Source organism: Panthera onca, chromosome B2 (assembly GCF_046562875.1).
Source record: "Panthera onca isolate mPanOnc1 chromosome B2, mPanOnc1 haplotype 2, whole genome shotgun sequence".
NCBI classification, from domain to species: domain Eukaryota; kingdom Metazoa; phylum Chordata; class Mammalia; order Carnivora; family Felidae; genus Panthera; species Panthera onca.
In genome coordinates this window covers 25,176,767-25,191,254 of record NC_138343.1, presented here as the reverse complement: position 1 = coordinate 25,191,254, position 14,488 = coordinate 25,176,767, and the positions used below count along the sequence as shown (strand labels likewise).

Below are 14,488 nucleotides of genomic sequence, written 5' to 3'. Positions count from 1 at the left end.
CTTGAATTCCAAAACAAGTGAAACAAACTCTAGATGCACCAAGGGAAGGAACAGGAAGGACTTGCATAGAAGATTAAAAGGAAGAACTGCCTACTCCATCCTGCTTTGGGAAACGATTTCATTCTTTGCCTCTTGCGACCCTGCTGGAGGGAGCAGGATGTCCTGAAATATGCACAGCTCCCGCGGGAGGGGGTGTGATGTCCAACCCCAGCGGGCTGGCAAGGCTGGAGGAAGCGTGGGGAGAGAAGCAGAGGAGACAGGCGCAGTTTTGGCCCCTGATGCGTGGCTCCCCGGCAGGTGGCCTTTTTTCATCTGTTACCGCCAGCTGCCTGCTGCTGAGGCTCTCCTGATCTAGCGAGCAAGAGCTGGGCTCTGGAGGAAAATGCACCTGTGCCCTCACCCAACGGTTTCTCTGCCGCAGGACCTACCCGCAGGGTGGGGCCAGGGCCCAGCACCGTGAAGTTAAAAGGTAGGTGCTTTCTTCCCCTCCCTGGCACCTTAGAAAAGGAAGCCTGATGAGCAGCCCTCTCTGCTCCTGAAAGCTATGACACAACTGACCTCTTGCCAGAAATTTGGTTTTCGTCAGTGACTAAACAAGAGCAACACAGCACAGTACGCGTTATCCATACTACAGTGTCTCGCACTAAGGGTGTGAAGTGACTGTTGGCATGAAGAGGGGCTGGGAGGGGCCGGGAAAGAAAGAAAAGAGTTATTTATAAAAAAGGCCAAACAATCATTTTTCCCCTAAACATCTTTCTATTCACAAGTGGGGTTTTTCGACCTCGGCTGTTCAGCCAATTGATAAACATCGATGTTTTTAAAAATCTGGTTGCCCAGGTCAGACCCCCTGGCCCTGTGTGTTCAGTTGTTTCCCGCCTACAGTCACCCCAGCCAAAAGCCAAAGTCACACATGGTTCGAAAAGTCCAAGTGGACTCATCTAGGGCAGGGGCGGGCAAACTTCTTCCGTAAAGGAGCAGAGGGTATATATTCCGCTTTGTAGGCCACTTTGTCTGTGGAACATACTCAACTCTGCCACTATAGCGTGAAAACAGCCAGAGATGATGACACTTATGCAAACATGTGGGCAGGCTGTGCTCCAATAAAACTTTATTTCCCCAAACAGATGGCAAGCCAGATTTGGTCCATGGGCCATAGTCTCTCTGCCCATCCCTAATCTGGAAGTGATAAGGGGGCTTTCCTAAATCACTCCTTGAACATCTCCGTATTTTACCCCTTCCAATACAAGAACCCACCCTTTGCAAATCAATTCATAAAAATCGTGTCAAAAGAACCCAGCAAGCAGGAGTCCGAGCAGACTGATAGAGGGCAGGTTCCTGGAGCTGGGTGAAGGGCACCTGGGAACTCACTCCCCTCTTCTGTCTACTTTTGTGTATGTTTCAACATTTCCCAAGATAAAGTGTTTAAAAAATGAAATTTCATAAAAGAGGAAAATTCCCTCACACACACAAAAAAGCACAAGCTGAAACCGGCAAGAAGCCGGGGCACTGTGGGACCCCAGTCGTTTGCTTCATGTGTCTCCTCCCCAGGGGATGCGCCCTTCAGAAAGCATTTGCAGATGTACCAGGCGGTGATGCCTGTGGGGAGGATACTCACGACCAATAGAGCAGCATGAGGAGGAAGGGGCAGATGATGAGGGCCTGCAGGACCTGCCAGTCCCGGCACAGGGCGGCCAGCCCGGGCATGAGGAACTGCCCCGCCATGGCCACGAAGCTCGCCACCATCGTGATCATGAACCGTTTTCCAGGGGGGCACAGCTCTATTCCTGGAACACAGAAGGGACAAGAGAGATGTGAGCGCCCTGACCCGTAGCCTGGAGGAGCCACGGGTGCACCATGGTCAGTGCACTTCTCAAACAGCCAACAACTATAAAATCGTATTTATTTGCTGGACTCCGTGAGAGCCCTACATCGTATGTCAATGTTGAGATCCTTGTTTTTACAGCTGGATGAGCTGAGGCCTGAACTGGGAAGGGAGCGATCATTGCTCGAGGTCACAGAGCAAGTCAGTGGCAAAAGAACGCTGTAATTCAGAGTGGCCCCAGCCCAGAAACTAGGAAACGCTGCTTTGTATGGGGATAGTATTTGTATCACACAATTCTACTTCCTCTGCTCTCTGGATGTTACTGAGCTTGTTGTAAGGCAGGATCCCTCTGAGGCTCATGTGCTCCCATTCCTTCCCCTCATGATGCCATATTAGGGGACCCCCTCAACCTCTGCACAGAGCACCTGCTCACTCCCACCCACCTGCACCATCCCTCCTTCTGGCCCCGACTCTAGTGCTCCTTCGGAGTTCAGAACTCCGGGCAACCTACTCACACTTGTGAGACCAACACAGACCAAGCTGCATCACAACTAATCTATTTGAACAAGACCAAAAAAAACAAAACAAAAACAAAAACAAAAAAAAGAAAAAAAAAACCCACAAAAAACAATCAATAAAGCAGATATGGACCATGTAGTATCTCCTCCTCCATACTGGAATTCTGTAGCCCATGATGACATGGGTGTGTCCCACTACCCTTCCTCTGTCCCTATTAGATAGTCAGCTCCTCTGACAGAGGCAAATCTGGTTCATCTTCATAGCTTCAAAACAACACCACTGTCTGCCTTCAATAACTGTCTACTGAAGGTGGGGGGCACCATGCTCCCCCTTGTTTGCAAAAGAATCTATGCTCTTAATTTGACCTAAAAAAGAGGGTCACAAAGCTTAAATGGTAGCATCCAAGTGCCAGCCAGTACAGATTAGTATGTAAATTCCTATATCAAGGTCCTCAGGGCTAGAATGGGAGCCGGGTTTTCTACATTTCCCTTACAGAACATGTGTGTTTGCTTGTTAGTCTTGTACAATATGCAGTATTCCTCAAAGCTGACTTTTTAAAAAGTATATATATTTTTAATGTTTATTTTTGAGAGAGACAGAGAGAGTGTGGGGAGGGGGGAGAGAGAGAGAGAGAGGGAGAGAGACACACATACACAGAATCTGAAGCAGGCTCCAGGCTCTGAACCCTCAGCACAGAGCCTGACATGGGGCTTGAACCCACGAACCAAGAGATCATGACCTGAGCTGAAGTTGGATGTTTAACCAACTGACCCACCCAGGTGCCCCCAAAGTAGAGTTAAAATGACTTTTTAAAAAAGCGGAAAGACTCTCAGGAGAGAATACTTTTTATGTGTCTCTATTCAAAGATTGTTTGTAGATCGGTTGCTACACCCCTTCTGCTGGTTGTCTAGAGACCAGAGCTGAGGTAGCAGATCGAAAGGCAACATGAGGGGGAGCAGGTTTGAGGGGAAAACAGACAAATTACAGTTGGCCACAAGGACAGAATCAGCCCTAACAAGGATAGGACATCATGCCGGCCAATATCCACACTGGCTCGACTACAAGGAAAGAAGAACAAAGTCATCAACGTTTCCATTCCTGCTCCACCACAAACAGACCATCATTGCAGTTACCAGTGAGTGAGAAACCTGGCCTCACTGAATGTAGCTTATAAAGGACTTTTTGCCATTTAATTAAGAAAACAGGATTAAGCATCCCTCTCCTGGCCATTTACTGTGATGCTCTTTCTTTCCACATGCACAGATCAGGCTCACTTAAAGATCACTTCTGGTGGGACTCAGGTATTCGCTCCAGACATGGCATTTCTGTTCTTAAAAATAACAGATCAGGGGCTTTTTAGAAAGGGCAAACTGGTGCACGTGCTAGCTTTCACTTATTAAGCACATGCATAGATTTGCCATGGAAACCAGAAACTGGGATTAGCCAGGGTAAATTCATGGCTCTGGGCTCAGCACAGGCTCTTATCAGAAGAGGAAATGGAGCACTTTGCCACCCAGGTAACCTTTTTAAAAAAAAAAAAAAAGTTTATTTATTTTGAGAGAGAGAGAGTGCATGTGCACACAAGTGGGGGATGGGCAGAGAGACAGAGAGAGAGAGAGACAGAGAGAGAGAGAGAGACAGAGAGAGAGAGAGAGACAGAGAGAGAGAGAGAAGGAGAGAGGCAATCCTAAGCAGGCTCTGCACTGTCAGCACAGAGCCTGGTGCGGGCCTCAAACTCATGAACCATGGGATTATAACCTGAGCCGATATCAAGAGTTGGACACTTAACTGACTGAGCCACCCAGGTACCCTCAGAAGAGAAAATGAAGCACTTGGCCACCCAGGTAACCTTTAAACAAAGTCAGAGAGATAATGTCAAAATAGCACAATGGCTTCATGTCAGTGGGTTGCTGGTACAGTGGGCACAGCACACAGCCAGCGGTTTATCTCTCCACCACCTGTGATAGGTAATTCCGTAATATGGTAAGTATGAAAATTATCCACAAATAGATTCCTTTACCAAAGACCCACTTTGGGACATCTAATCCCACACACTAGTCTACACTCCATGCTATCACATGAAGGATCACAAGGCAACTTTCCGAAGGAGGGTCTAGGTTTGTGGAGGCCAAATTTGTCCCTTGATGGGCAAATGATTCCACAGTCTGACTTCTCACCCTTCCCTTGCTGCAAATGACATGCTGTGACCGGTGCATATGTCAGTGTTACTGTCGATATGACAATGATGAACTGTCAGTTTCTCTCCCGTAGGGTTCTCTCGGCCTTCTCCCATGGGTGGTCCAAGTCTAATTCCTTGAGACGTCCTGATGAATCTGCACCACCTTTGAGACTGTCAGGGATGACACAGACCCTCAGTCCCCACGCAGACATCCAGAACCAGCTTCCGCATTTCAATGAGATCCCCAGATCACTCATTGAGAGGCACTGGCTAAGTATCCTTCCCCAAAATGGTTACCCTCACCCATAGCAGGAGAAATGTTTTTGCCTCCCAGACACACTATCTGAGAGCTGAATAAGTAAAATCATTTTCTGACCCCTCCACTTCTGTTTTTGTTAGGAATTTTAGCAGAGATTTTACTTTATTTCATCAGGTAGAAAAATGTAAGAGCAGTCCGGCTGATACATATGTATTTTAGCATTCCTGTCAGGGCAGGGGAAACACAGTGATTTGATGTAAGGACACAGGTATGACACTTGCATATAATGACCTTTTTAGCCTTGACTCACCAGAAATGCCTTCCCAACTGCCTGAAATCAACTACAGTCTGAAGGTGGCTATAAAGATGTTTAAAAAAAAAAAAAAGAAGCAATTATCAAAGAACCGTGGGCACTTTACACTTGCCATTAATCACATGTTCCCTTTTGGATGATGAGAAATCAGTTTTCCTGAAGTGGAAGACAGGAAGAAATACATCAGAGCATTAAAGCCTTAAGTCCTGGCATCCGGTAAAAAGGGATGGGGACAGCACGTAGATGGTTTCTGCCCACAAAGGGCCTGCTCCCAGCTCTGCAAACAGGAGCACTTGGTGTAAGGGTTTGCACACCTTGGAGATGCCTACAGCCACCAGGTCAGGGCCACCGGTTTTGGTCTTGAAAGTCAGAGAAACCTGCCACCAGCAGGAAATGGTATCCCCAGTCCCACTGCCTCCTCAGGACCTGGGGATCATGCAGAACAGGTCACCCAAAGGCAGGCATCCACAGACCTGAAGTGCCAGCCGGTCAGCAGCACCTGTGGGTGGCCTGGGCTGCATGCTGCATGCAATACTCCTTAGAGCCACTTGTACTGTAGGCCCAACCTAAAGTCATCTTAGCAGATTTTCACTTATGAGCAGCAAACAACTCCCACCCCCTTCCTTATGTAAAACAATTAAGCGTCACAAAAAAAGATCATCTTAGGTGAGGCATCACAGGTTCAAACGTGGAGAACATGCACTCTGGCACCAGACAGGCCGGGTTTCAATCCTGTCCCAGCACTTACAAGCTTGTGACCGTGGTTCAGTCATCTGTGAGTTCTGTCATCTGTAAAATGGGCCATTGTGAGCATTAAATAAGCATGGAACGCCTGCATATGGAAAAAGTGATTTTTTGGCTTTTTTAAGTAATAATATGGATTATTACCATATATAATAATGTAATTATTAGCAAGTCACTCTTTTGTCTCATTTGACCTCTTTATTATTATTCACCTGATCTGGTGAATTTCAGGGTAGGACTGAAGGGGCATGCCTGGCTGGCTTAGTTGGTAGAGCATGAGACTTTTCATCTTAGGATTGTGAGTTCTAGCCCCATACTGGGTATAGAGATTACTTTAAAAAACATAAATGAATGAATGAGTGAACGAATGAATGAATGAATGGATTCAGGGTAGGACTGAGTTTTGTTCTAAAAGACTGAAAAAGAGAAATAACCCACAGTGACAGTCTGCACTCTTTCTTCTCCATATACAGTAAAACCCTGGATCGTGAGAAATTTGTTCTGTGTGTGTTCCGCAAGACGAGCAAACATTTCTGATAAATTTTAATTTGATAAATGAGCAATGTTTTGCAATACGAGTAGTATGTGATGTTGAATTTCACATGATTGCAATGGAGCCAATGGTTCTTGAAATTCGCTTTGATATACGAGTGCTTTGGGTTACAAGCATCTTTCTGGAACGAATTATGCTCACAAACCAAGGTTATCCTGTATTTTATTTCACGGAGATTCTCTCAGGCCTAGCAACAATCCACCAATTAAAAACCAGAATCAAGTGATTCCAAGAAAACCACATCAAAAATCCCTACTGGTAAATTACTTTTCCCCTAATGCCTTCATGGAGAAGGCTTAAAAGCTACTCTTCCAAGATTGATGTATTTTGACGATAAGCAGAGGAACTGCAAAAGGTTATGAGAATTAATAGCATGTAATTAAGACTTAACTGAGGCATTTGGCCTGTAGAAGAACAGGGGATCACAGCCACAGCAGTCTGATCACGCAGGGGACAGGAGCAGCCCAGGGAACACGGGTGACTTCTGTTGGAGATGTGGTGTTGGGACAGGAGAGCTTTTCAGGGGCTGTAACCCTAGCAGGATGTGCTTTTAGAAGCTTTCAGATTCTTACAAATTTCCTGGAGGAAAGGAAGTGTGCTGCCCAGGTCAGTTGCTCCATGTGAGGGAGGACAAAGACCCAAGGGGAACCAGACATCAAAGTGTGTGTGGGGGGGTCATTAGCTGGCCCACAGCTGCTCCTTAGAAGAAGGATGTGAAGGTCAGAGTGATGGGTCAGTGTGACTAGGCTACAGTCTCAGGTATTCAATTAATAGTAATTGAGGTGCTACTATCAAGGTATTTTATATCTGTGATTAAAGTCCATAATCAGTTGACCTTAAGTAAGGGAGATTATCCTAATCTTGGTGAGCCTGACCCAATCAGTTGCAAGGCCTTAGCAAATAGAGCTGAGGCTTCCCAGAGGAAAAAGAAAATATCCTGCCTGTGGACAGCAGCTTCACTCTTTGCTCAGTTCCAGCCGGTTCTTCTTGCTGGCCTGCCCTCTGGATTTCAGATCTGCCTCCTGTGCCCCCACAGTTGTGTAAGCATCTTCCTTGCAGAAAATCTCTTCCTATAGATCTCCTCCTACTCCTGTTTCTCTGGTTGAGCCTTGATACAGAGGGCAGGCTTCTTGTACTGATGGAGGGTCATACAGGGCTCCCCGTGAAGCCTTGTCTCAGGAGCCGCTGGCCCAGCCGGCCACCTGGACTTCCTACAGTGCTGCCAGTGGGGATCGACACCTCCTACCTGCTTCTCTCTCCAGGCCAGCCTGGACCTGGTGCCCCAGCCTCACAGGGCACTGCCAAGCTCAAGGGGGCATCTAAGTCAAACCTGTGATGGTGGCATTGTTTCCCTCTGCACTAAGAAACACCACGATGGCTTTTATTTTTGTTTTGGGAGCACAGGGTTAGGAGAGGATGCTCTGTCCTACTGACAACCTCCCCACCAGGGATTTGAGGGTCAATCTGAAAAGGGAACAAACGTCTCTCCAAGGTCCCATCCAGCTTGGAAATTCCATGATTCTACAAGAGCCACTAAGAAGCTTCATACTCAAGGGGACCAAACTTCAAACACCCTCCTGCTCGAAGTGATGGCATCAGAGCAGAAGCAGCTGAAATTAGCCATGTGGTCTGGATGGTTTTAAAGGTGCAGAGTCCCCAGGGTGGGTCCGGGTGGCTCCAGCACTCAAATCCAGCTCCACTGTGACCTCTGAACCAGGAATGCTACAAACTCTGTGGGCAACAGGGCACCTTTAGGGGAACCTGGATAATTAGGAGGTGCTGCAGGTAGAGCCTAAAAGTTCAGGTGACAACCATGGAGGAAAGTTCTTCTAGAAAACACCCCTGAAGTTCCACCAAGAACCTCAATGTCCTCCTTGGGCTGAGACCAAAGGTTCTGCCGTCTCATTTATTCTGTATCATAATGTTCAGCCTGATGGGTTTTAAAAGCCTATGGTTTAGCTGGTATTCAATGCCAAATAATAACTCTAGATACTCCTTGCTTATATAATTTAATTAGAAAAAAAAGATGCCCTGTTCAGATAAAGCAGTCTTTGTGGATATGTGCACTCAGCAGCAGGTGCACCTGACCTCCTGCTCAGGCCCCCTTGGGTGAGTGATGTAGTGTTGGACCAGGGCCATGCTCCACGTGTGGAGAAGCTTCCAGCCAAGGAGCACTAGGGGAGAGACGAGGGTCTGTGATGGCATTAGCTGGGAGAGCTCGTCTCTGCGTCAGTGTCTAAGGTATTTGCCAGCCAGAAATATTCTGTCCCCACCTTCCAACCCCTGTCAGCACACTTACCTAACTGCTGACTGGATTTGGGAATAACAATATTTGATTTAAAAACAATCACTTTGGAACCAGGCTTAAAAAGACATGTCCCATCCTTCTAGAATATGTAAGTGAAAAAACCACGGGCCTTTTCTTTCTTAAAATACATATTCCAAAAGCTCTGTGCATGTTTGCTGAAATCTACATTTTCTTGGGATTGCTAAATGCTCCCAGCTCTCCTACAATGAGTCTCTGGGATTTTTCTGGATCAGAGTTGGCAATTAGTGAAGGAATCTGTGCAGTTGACTGATCATATTTACACCAGAGAATAAGGAAGTGTGCTCTGCAGGGGGAGCTTAGTTGAGGCTCAGGTATAGGTGACAGTGGGGGTTAAATTCCTCCTGTCTCGTCCAGGCCTGGTGAAGTCACTCAACCTCTCTGTGCTCCTGTTTCGTCATCTATATAGCAGATAATAATAGGACCTGGCTCACACTGGCGTATACCTAACTGGTATAGAAGGCTTCCTACTTACTGTTGTCCTTACAGACCTCAGGCCACTGCTGCAAGGGTCTGGGTGGGCTCAGGTCGCTAAGAGACTAACTCCAGTGAATGAAGTTCTTCCACCAGGGGCCTAAACTATCCTGTGTTTTAGGCAAAATTTGGACAGAACTGACTGAAACGATGTGATATGATGTACAAGCCCCATAATAGGATTCTTATTTTTTAATAGTCTCTGCTATCCAGGGAAAGCTGACAAAACTCCTTGGAAAGAAGAAGAGTATCTTCTGGGGGCAGCTGGGTGGCTCAGTTGGTTAAGCCTGTGACTTTGGCTCAGGTCGTGGTCTCAGGGTTCGTGAGTTCAAGCCCTACATCAGGTGAGCTCAAGCCCCTCATGGGATTCTCTCTCTCCTTCTCTCTCTGCCCTTTGTGGGATTCTCTCGGTCTCTCTCCCTCTCTCTGCCCTTTGCTCACTTGTACTCTCTCTTTCTCAAAAAAATATAAAAATTAAAAAAAATAATTATATATAAAAAAAGAAAAGAGTCTCTTCTGGGAAGGGCCTTCATCCCACCTGAGGTTGTGAGGCATGGTGGGGGAGGGCGAAGCCTGAGATCCCTCTCTTCCTGCCATCCACGTCCCCCTTGTGGTCCTTCATTCTAACCATGAAGCCCAGGCCCAGGCCCGCTCCTGCCTCCCTGATTAATTCATACACAAGTTTCTAAGGAAGGGAGCAGAGACAGTTGCACTGGGGATAGGCCTGTGAGCATATAAAAGCACACACTCCTCCTCACGGGTTCGGCAAGGGGTGAGCACACTTCTGTTGCACACCCTGGTTTATGAGAAACTTTGGCCTTTGCAGCTTCCCTGGCTGAACTGTCCCAGGTTATTCTGACCGGATCTGAGACACCTGTCCACACAGGATGAGCTAGCACAAGTTTAGGGAGGAGAGGGGGGGCGAGACCTGTTCAGGAAAGGGCAGCGTCTTCCCCAAACCATATCCAAGCACCAAAATTAACCACGATTCCCGGAAAGGCCCAGGGAATGAGACACCTATGGAAACAGCACACTCTGACTGGTGGCCCTGCAAGGGGGCAAGCCCACATAAAGACCGACCACACTACACAGCCCCATGCAAGAACGCATGCCATTCTCAGAGGCCACTTGACCAAAGTCACGGTCCTTTCAAAGGGAGCCCACTCTCCCTCTCCTCTGCCAACCCTCCTCTGTTATCAATCAAATGGCTCAGAAGCGCACTCACTGCAGCCACTGGAGAAAAACTGCCCAGTGGGAGGAGGCCCTGCTCGCTCAGTGGTGTCCTCCCACCTCATCTGGGAGACGAGGCGTTGGCAACACCACCCGCCTCACCCGGGTACTGGCTTCCTCCAGCCTGGCTCACTCGGCTCAGCGTCATGGCTGCTGCTGCCCACCCAGCGGCCACCGGAGCCCCCTCCAAGCAACCCCCGAGCCACTGTAGGCTCCCCCTTCCTCCTCCCTTCCCAGCAAGAAGAATTCCTTCCAATCTCTCACTGGCCTCCGGTCTCCCAACGCCTGTGAGCCTCTCTCCTCCTCACTGCACTCAACCTCTCCTTCTGGCCACTCACCCACCGGGCCTGGAAGTGAATGTGTCACTCAGTAATTACGGCCCTGGCCGAGGACACAGGGCCCCCCAGGATCCTGCAAAACAGACCTCTGCGCATGTGATTGTGGAATTCCTTATTATAGAAGAGGGCCTGAAATTGCCAGTCATGTCGACTCAAATAGCATTTGAGGGTATGGCTGTAAAAGGTTGCTATTATCAGAACAGCTCTGAATCTTCCCTGTGGAAAACTCCCTTTTCCTCTTCATTTAGGACCTGCTGTCATGAAGGAATGCTCAGAAGAGTCCGAGAGGCTGCCTTCTCCACTTAGTGAAAGGGAAAATAAAAAGCACAGAAATTGACATATTTCTTACAAATCACATTCTACTGTCTGCCAGACATGTGGACAGAGGCATTTAAAGCTCGGATGTAGAAGTACTGAATTAATTACCAGTCCAGTAACCTAGTATAATGTCTCCACTGCTGGCCTGAGTAACAACTCCCACTCACTGGGGGCCAAACGCTTTGGTAGGCATTTTTCACACATTAAACTCACTTAACCTGCACGACGACTCTATGATATAAATATTGTTTTTAATGCTCATTTTACATAAGAGGACCTTGAAGCTCAGGGTGGTTAAGTGACTCATCCAAGATCACAGAGCTAAGGGAGAAATGACGCAGGAATTGAAGCCAGGTCCCCCCTGTGCATCTCCAGCCCTCTGCTACAGGCAGGCGCTGTCTTCAAACAGAACCCCCGGTGTGTATGGCCTCTGTGCTGTGTCCTGCCAGAGTCTAAGCTCTGTGAGGGCCAAGGCTTCTTCAGCTTTGCTCACTGCCCTTCCCCAGAGCCTGGGACAGTGCCTGGCACACAGCAGGGGCTCGGATATCTGCATGATGCAAAGCTGCATCATGGACTCTTCCTGTCTAGATTTGTCACTTTTTTGTTCCTCCTTTCTTAGATTTCTATGATGGAATCAGTTATGGTGGCTGAGATCAGTCAGTAAATCTGCAGAAGCTAGTCTTACATGTGCACGCAGTCACATGCTGATCAAAATTTGAGAGAAATATTAACCATAAAACCCAGCTACCCAATTATGAACTGTAAAAAGTTCAGTTTCCTTTCCAGATAATAAATTATTTCTATTACTTCATGTTTTTTTAAAATAACATTACAATTACTCAAAATGAGGCATGGGGGTTTAAATGCTTATGAATGTTTCTGCTCAGAAACACTGTTTAAAAAACAGTGACTGATGGGGATGCCTGGGTGGCTCAGTCGGTTAAGCACCAGACTCTCGATTTCGGCTCAGGTCATGATCTCACGATTTGTGGGATTAAGCTTCGCATTAGGCTCTGTGCTGACACAGTCGAGCCTTCTTGGGATTTTCTCTCTGCTTCTCCCTCATGCTCTCTCTCTCAGAATACATAAACATTAAAAAAAACCCAAAACAGTGATGCCTGACATCCAGCAGTACATGCTGAAGAATTTAAATTAATACCACTTTTTTGGTTTCCTGGTATTTAATAAGAGAAAAAAAATCCAAGGAGAGAAATGACTTCAAACACCAAAACAGCCTCAAGTCCATTGAAATCCCTGCAGTTCAGATCTGTGGATCATTCAAGCTGAGTGAAAGCACAGAGGCAGAGAGTGGTGATTTTAGAAATCATCATCCTTTAAAATTCCACACTTTAGAAATTCCACACTTTACAAATTATCATCCAGGTTTTCCAGCTGGCAGTTCCAAAGTAACAATCCTCACTCTTCCTTTTCTCTGGTACTGTCCATGCTTTGGATTAAAACCACACTTACGAACTGATCACGTTTGCATAATTAGATTATGAATATGAACAAATGGAAACCTCCCAGGCTTTGCTGTTTGAAACAATTGTGGCCAAACAGAACAGTCCTAAATTACTTACAGCTCTGACTTCAAGCGGCATGCACTTGGCTCCCCAGATGTCCGAGGGCAGAGACTGGTGATATTGTCGTTATTTTATGAGACTGGCAAGCAACCAGGAGTTTTAGGGTTGGGTTCACAGTAAATGGAATATATCTCAGTACGAGTTCATAGTATCATTACTTGTAACATGTAGTAAGAAAAAGTGCATTTCACTCTGTGGAGTAATTTTCCTAAATAGGCAAGAATTATTAGTAACTTAGTCTTTCTAAATAAGGCCTTTCTTTTTTCTTATTTTCTTAGCTTCCCATCTTCTCTTGTTTCTGAAAGAACTTTTGTAAGTTCACAAATACACAAAGAGAGAATAGGGTAATCAATCTCCATATACCATCTGCTAAGATCAGCAATGATCAATATTTTGCTTCTCTTGGTTCTTCTGCTCTTTTCTCTCTTTTAGTCTGTCCCATATTTTAAATCAAATGCTTGAAATTATGTCATTTCACTTCTAAAGACTAATGTATGTCTCTTTAAAAAAAGACATTTTCTTACATAAAGACAATACTGTCATCATATTGGAAAAAAATCAATAATAATTATTTGATATTATTTCCTCTCCAGTTCGTGTTCAAAATATTCAGTTGCCTCAAAAATGTCCCTATGTGGGTGTACTTTTTAAAAATCAGGTCCGAGTAAGATCTGTATGTGGCACATCTCTTAGGCCTCTTTCAAGCTAGAAAATCCCCTCCCCATCAACTTCTCTGTGATAGCCTGGTTCCGTTGGAGAAGCCAGAGGGGTTCTGGTTTTATGGGATTACTTTCCCATGGTTCCTTATCCCTAAACTGGAAGCTAGACCAAAAGATCTCACTGGACTCAAGTTCAACGTTTTTGGTAAGAAAGTTTCCTGGGTGGGTTTGCACTTCACCTCACAGCACCCAGGGGCGCACCTGCTTCAGATGATGTGAAAATTAATCACCTGATTCCAGTGGTGGCCTCTCAGCCTCCTGTCCTGGATTCATTTACCAACATTCCCATTACTGGTTTTGGCATCCTCTGATGATTGATGCCCGTTATCAATTATGTCATTAGGGGGTACAAAATCGTGATGTGACTTTCTAATTCCATCATTCATTGTGCATTTTTTTTCACCTTGAACTATTTTGTAAAGGACTTTTATTCACCAACGAGGTCTATTTCTTCACCCAGAAATATAGTTAATTCAGAAGAGGCAGCAGTATATAATCATGATCACTCTGGGTGATGGATAATTTCACCCGTCATGTCACCCTCCCACTGCACTCAGAGCAAAACAACGCCTTTCACAATAACTCAAGACCTCATGTGATCTCCACCCCTCCCTCACCCCTCAGACCTCCTCATCTGCAACTTTCCCCCTCCATCATGCCACTTTGGCTACACTGGCCTTTTGCTGCACTTCTGTCTGTCCCCTGTGCTTGGAGCACCCTCCCTAGAGTCACAGCGGTCTGTCCTCCCTTCCTTTGGGTCTGTGTCCAAGCGTCACCTCATCAGGGAAGCTTTCTGCCTGACCAGCTTATACTGAATAGCAATCCTTACTCCCCCAGTTCTCCTTGATGACTTATCACCCGGGTGAGAGTGTCTATAAAAAGGCTGGTTCTCAAATGTGGACCCAGACCAGCAGCATCAGCATCACTTGGGACCATGATGGACACACAAATTTTAGGGCCTTTCTCCAGACGACTGAGCAAATCAGAATCTGGGGTTGAGTCCAGTAATCTGTGTTAACAAACCCTGTAGTGATTCTGCTAACTTTAAGAACTATTGTAGTGGACTTTACAAATATTATATCATTTTATCCTCCTAATCAGCCTATGAGGT

At 46.4% G+C, this 14,488-nt stretch overlaps 1 protein-coding gene across 2 annotated transcripts in view; it reads right to left on the bottom strand.

Annotated features, from left to right (window-relative positions):
• SLC22A23 (solute carrier family 22 member 23) overlaps positions 1–14,488 on the bottom strand; it is a 182,879-nt gene that overhangs the window by 49,041 nt on the left and 119,350 nt on the right. For both annotated transcript variants that reach the window (XM_060614927.3, XM_060614928.3), the window contains exon 4: positions 1,616–1,784. In XM_060614927.3, the coding sequence (XP_060470910.1) occupies positions 1,616–1,784 (169 nt within the window). The remainder of the gene's footprint in view (positions 1–1,615; positions 1,785–14,488) is intronic.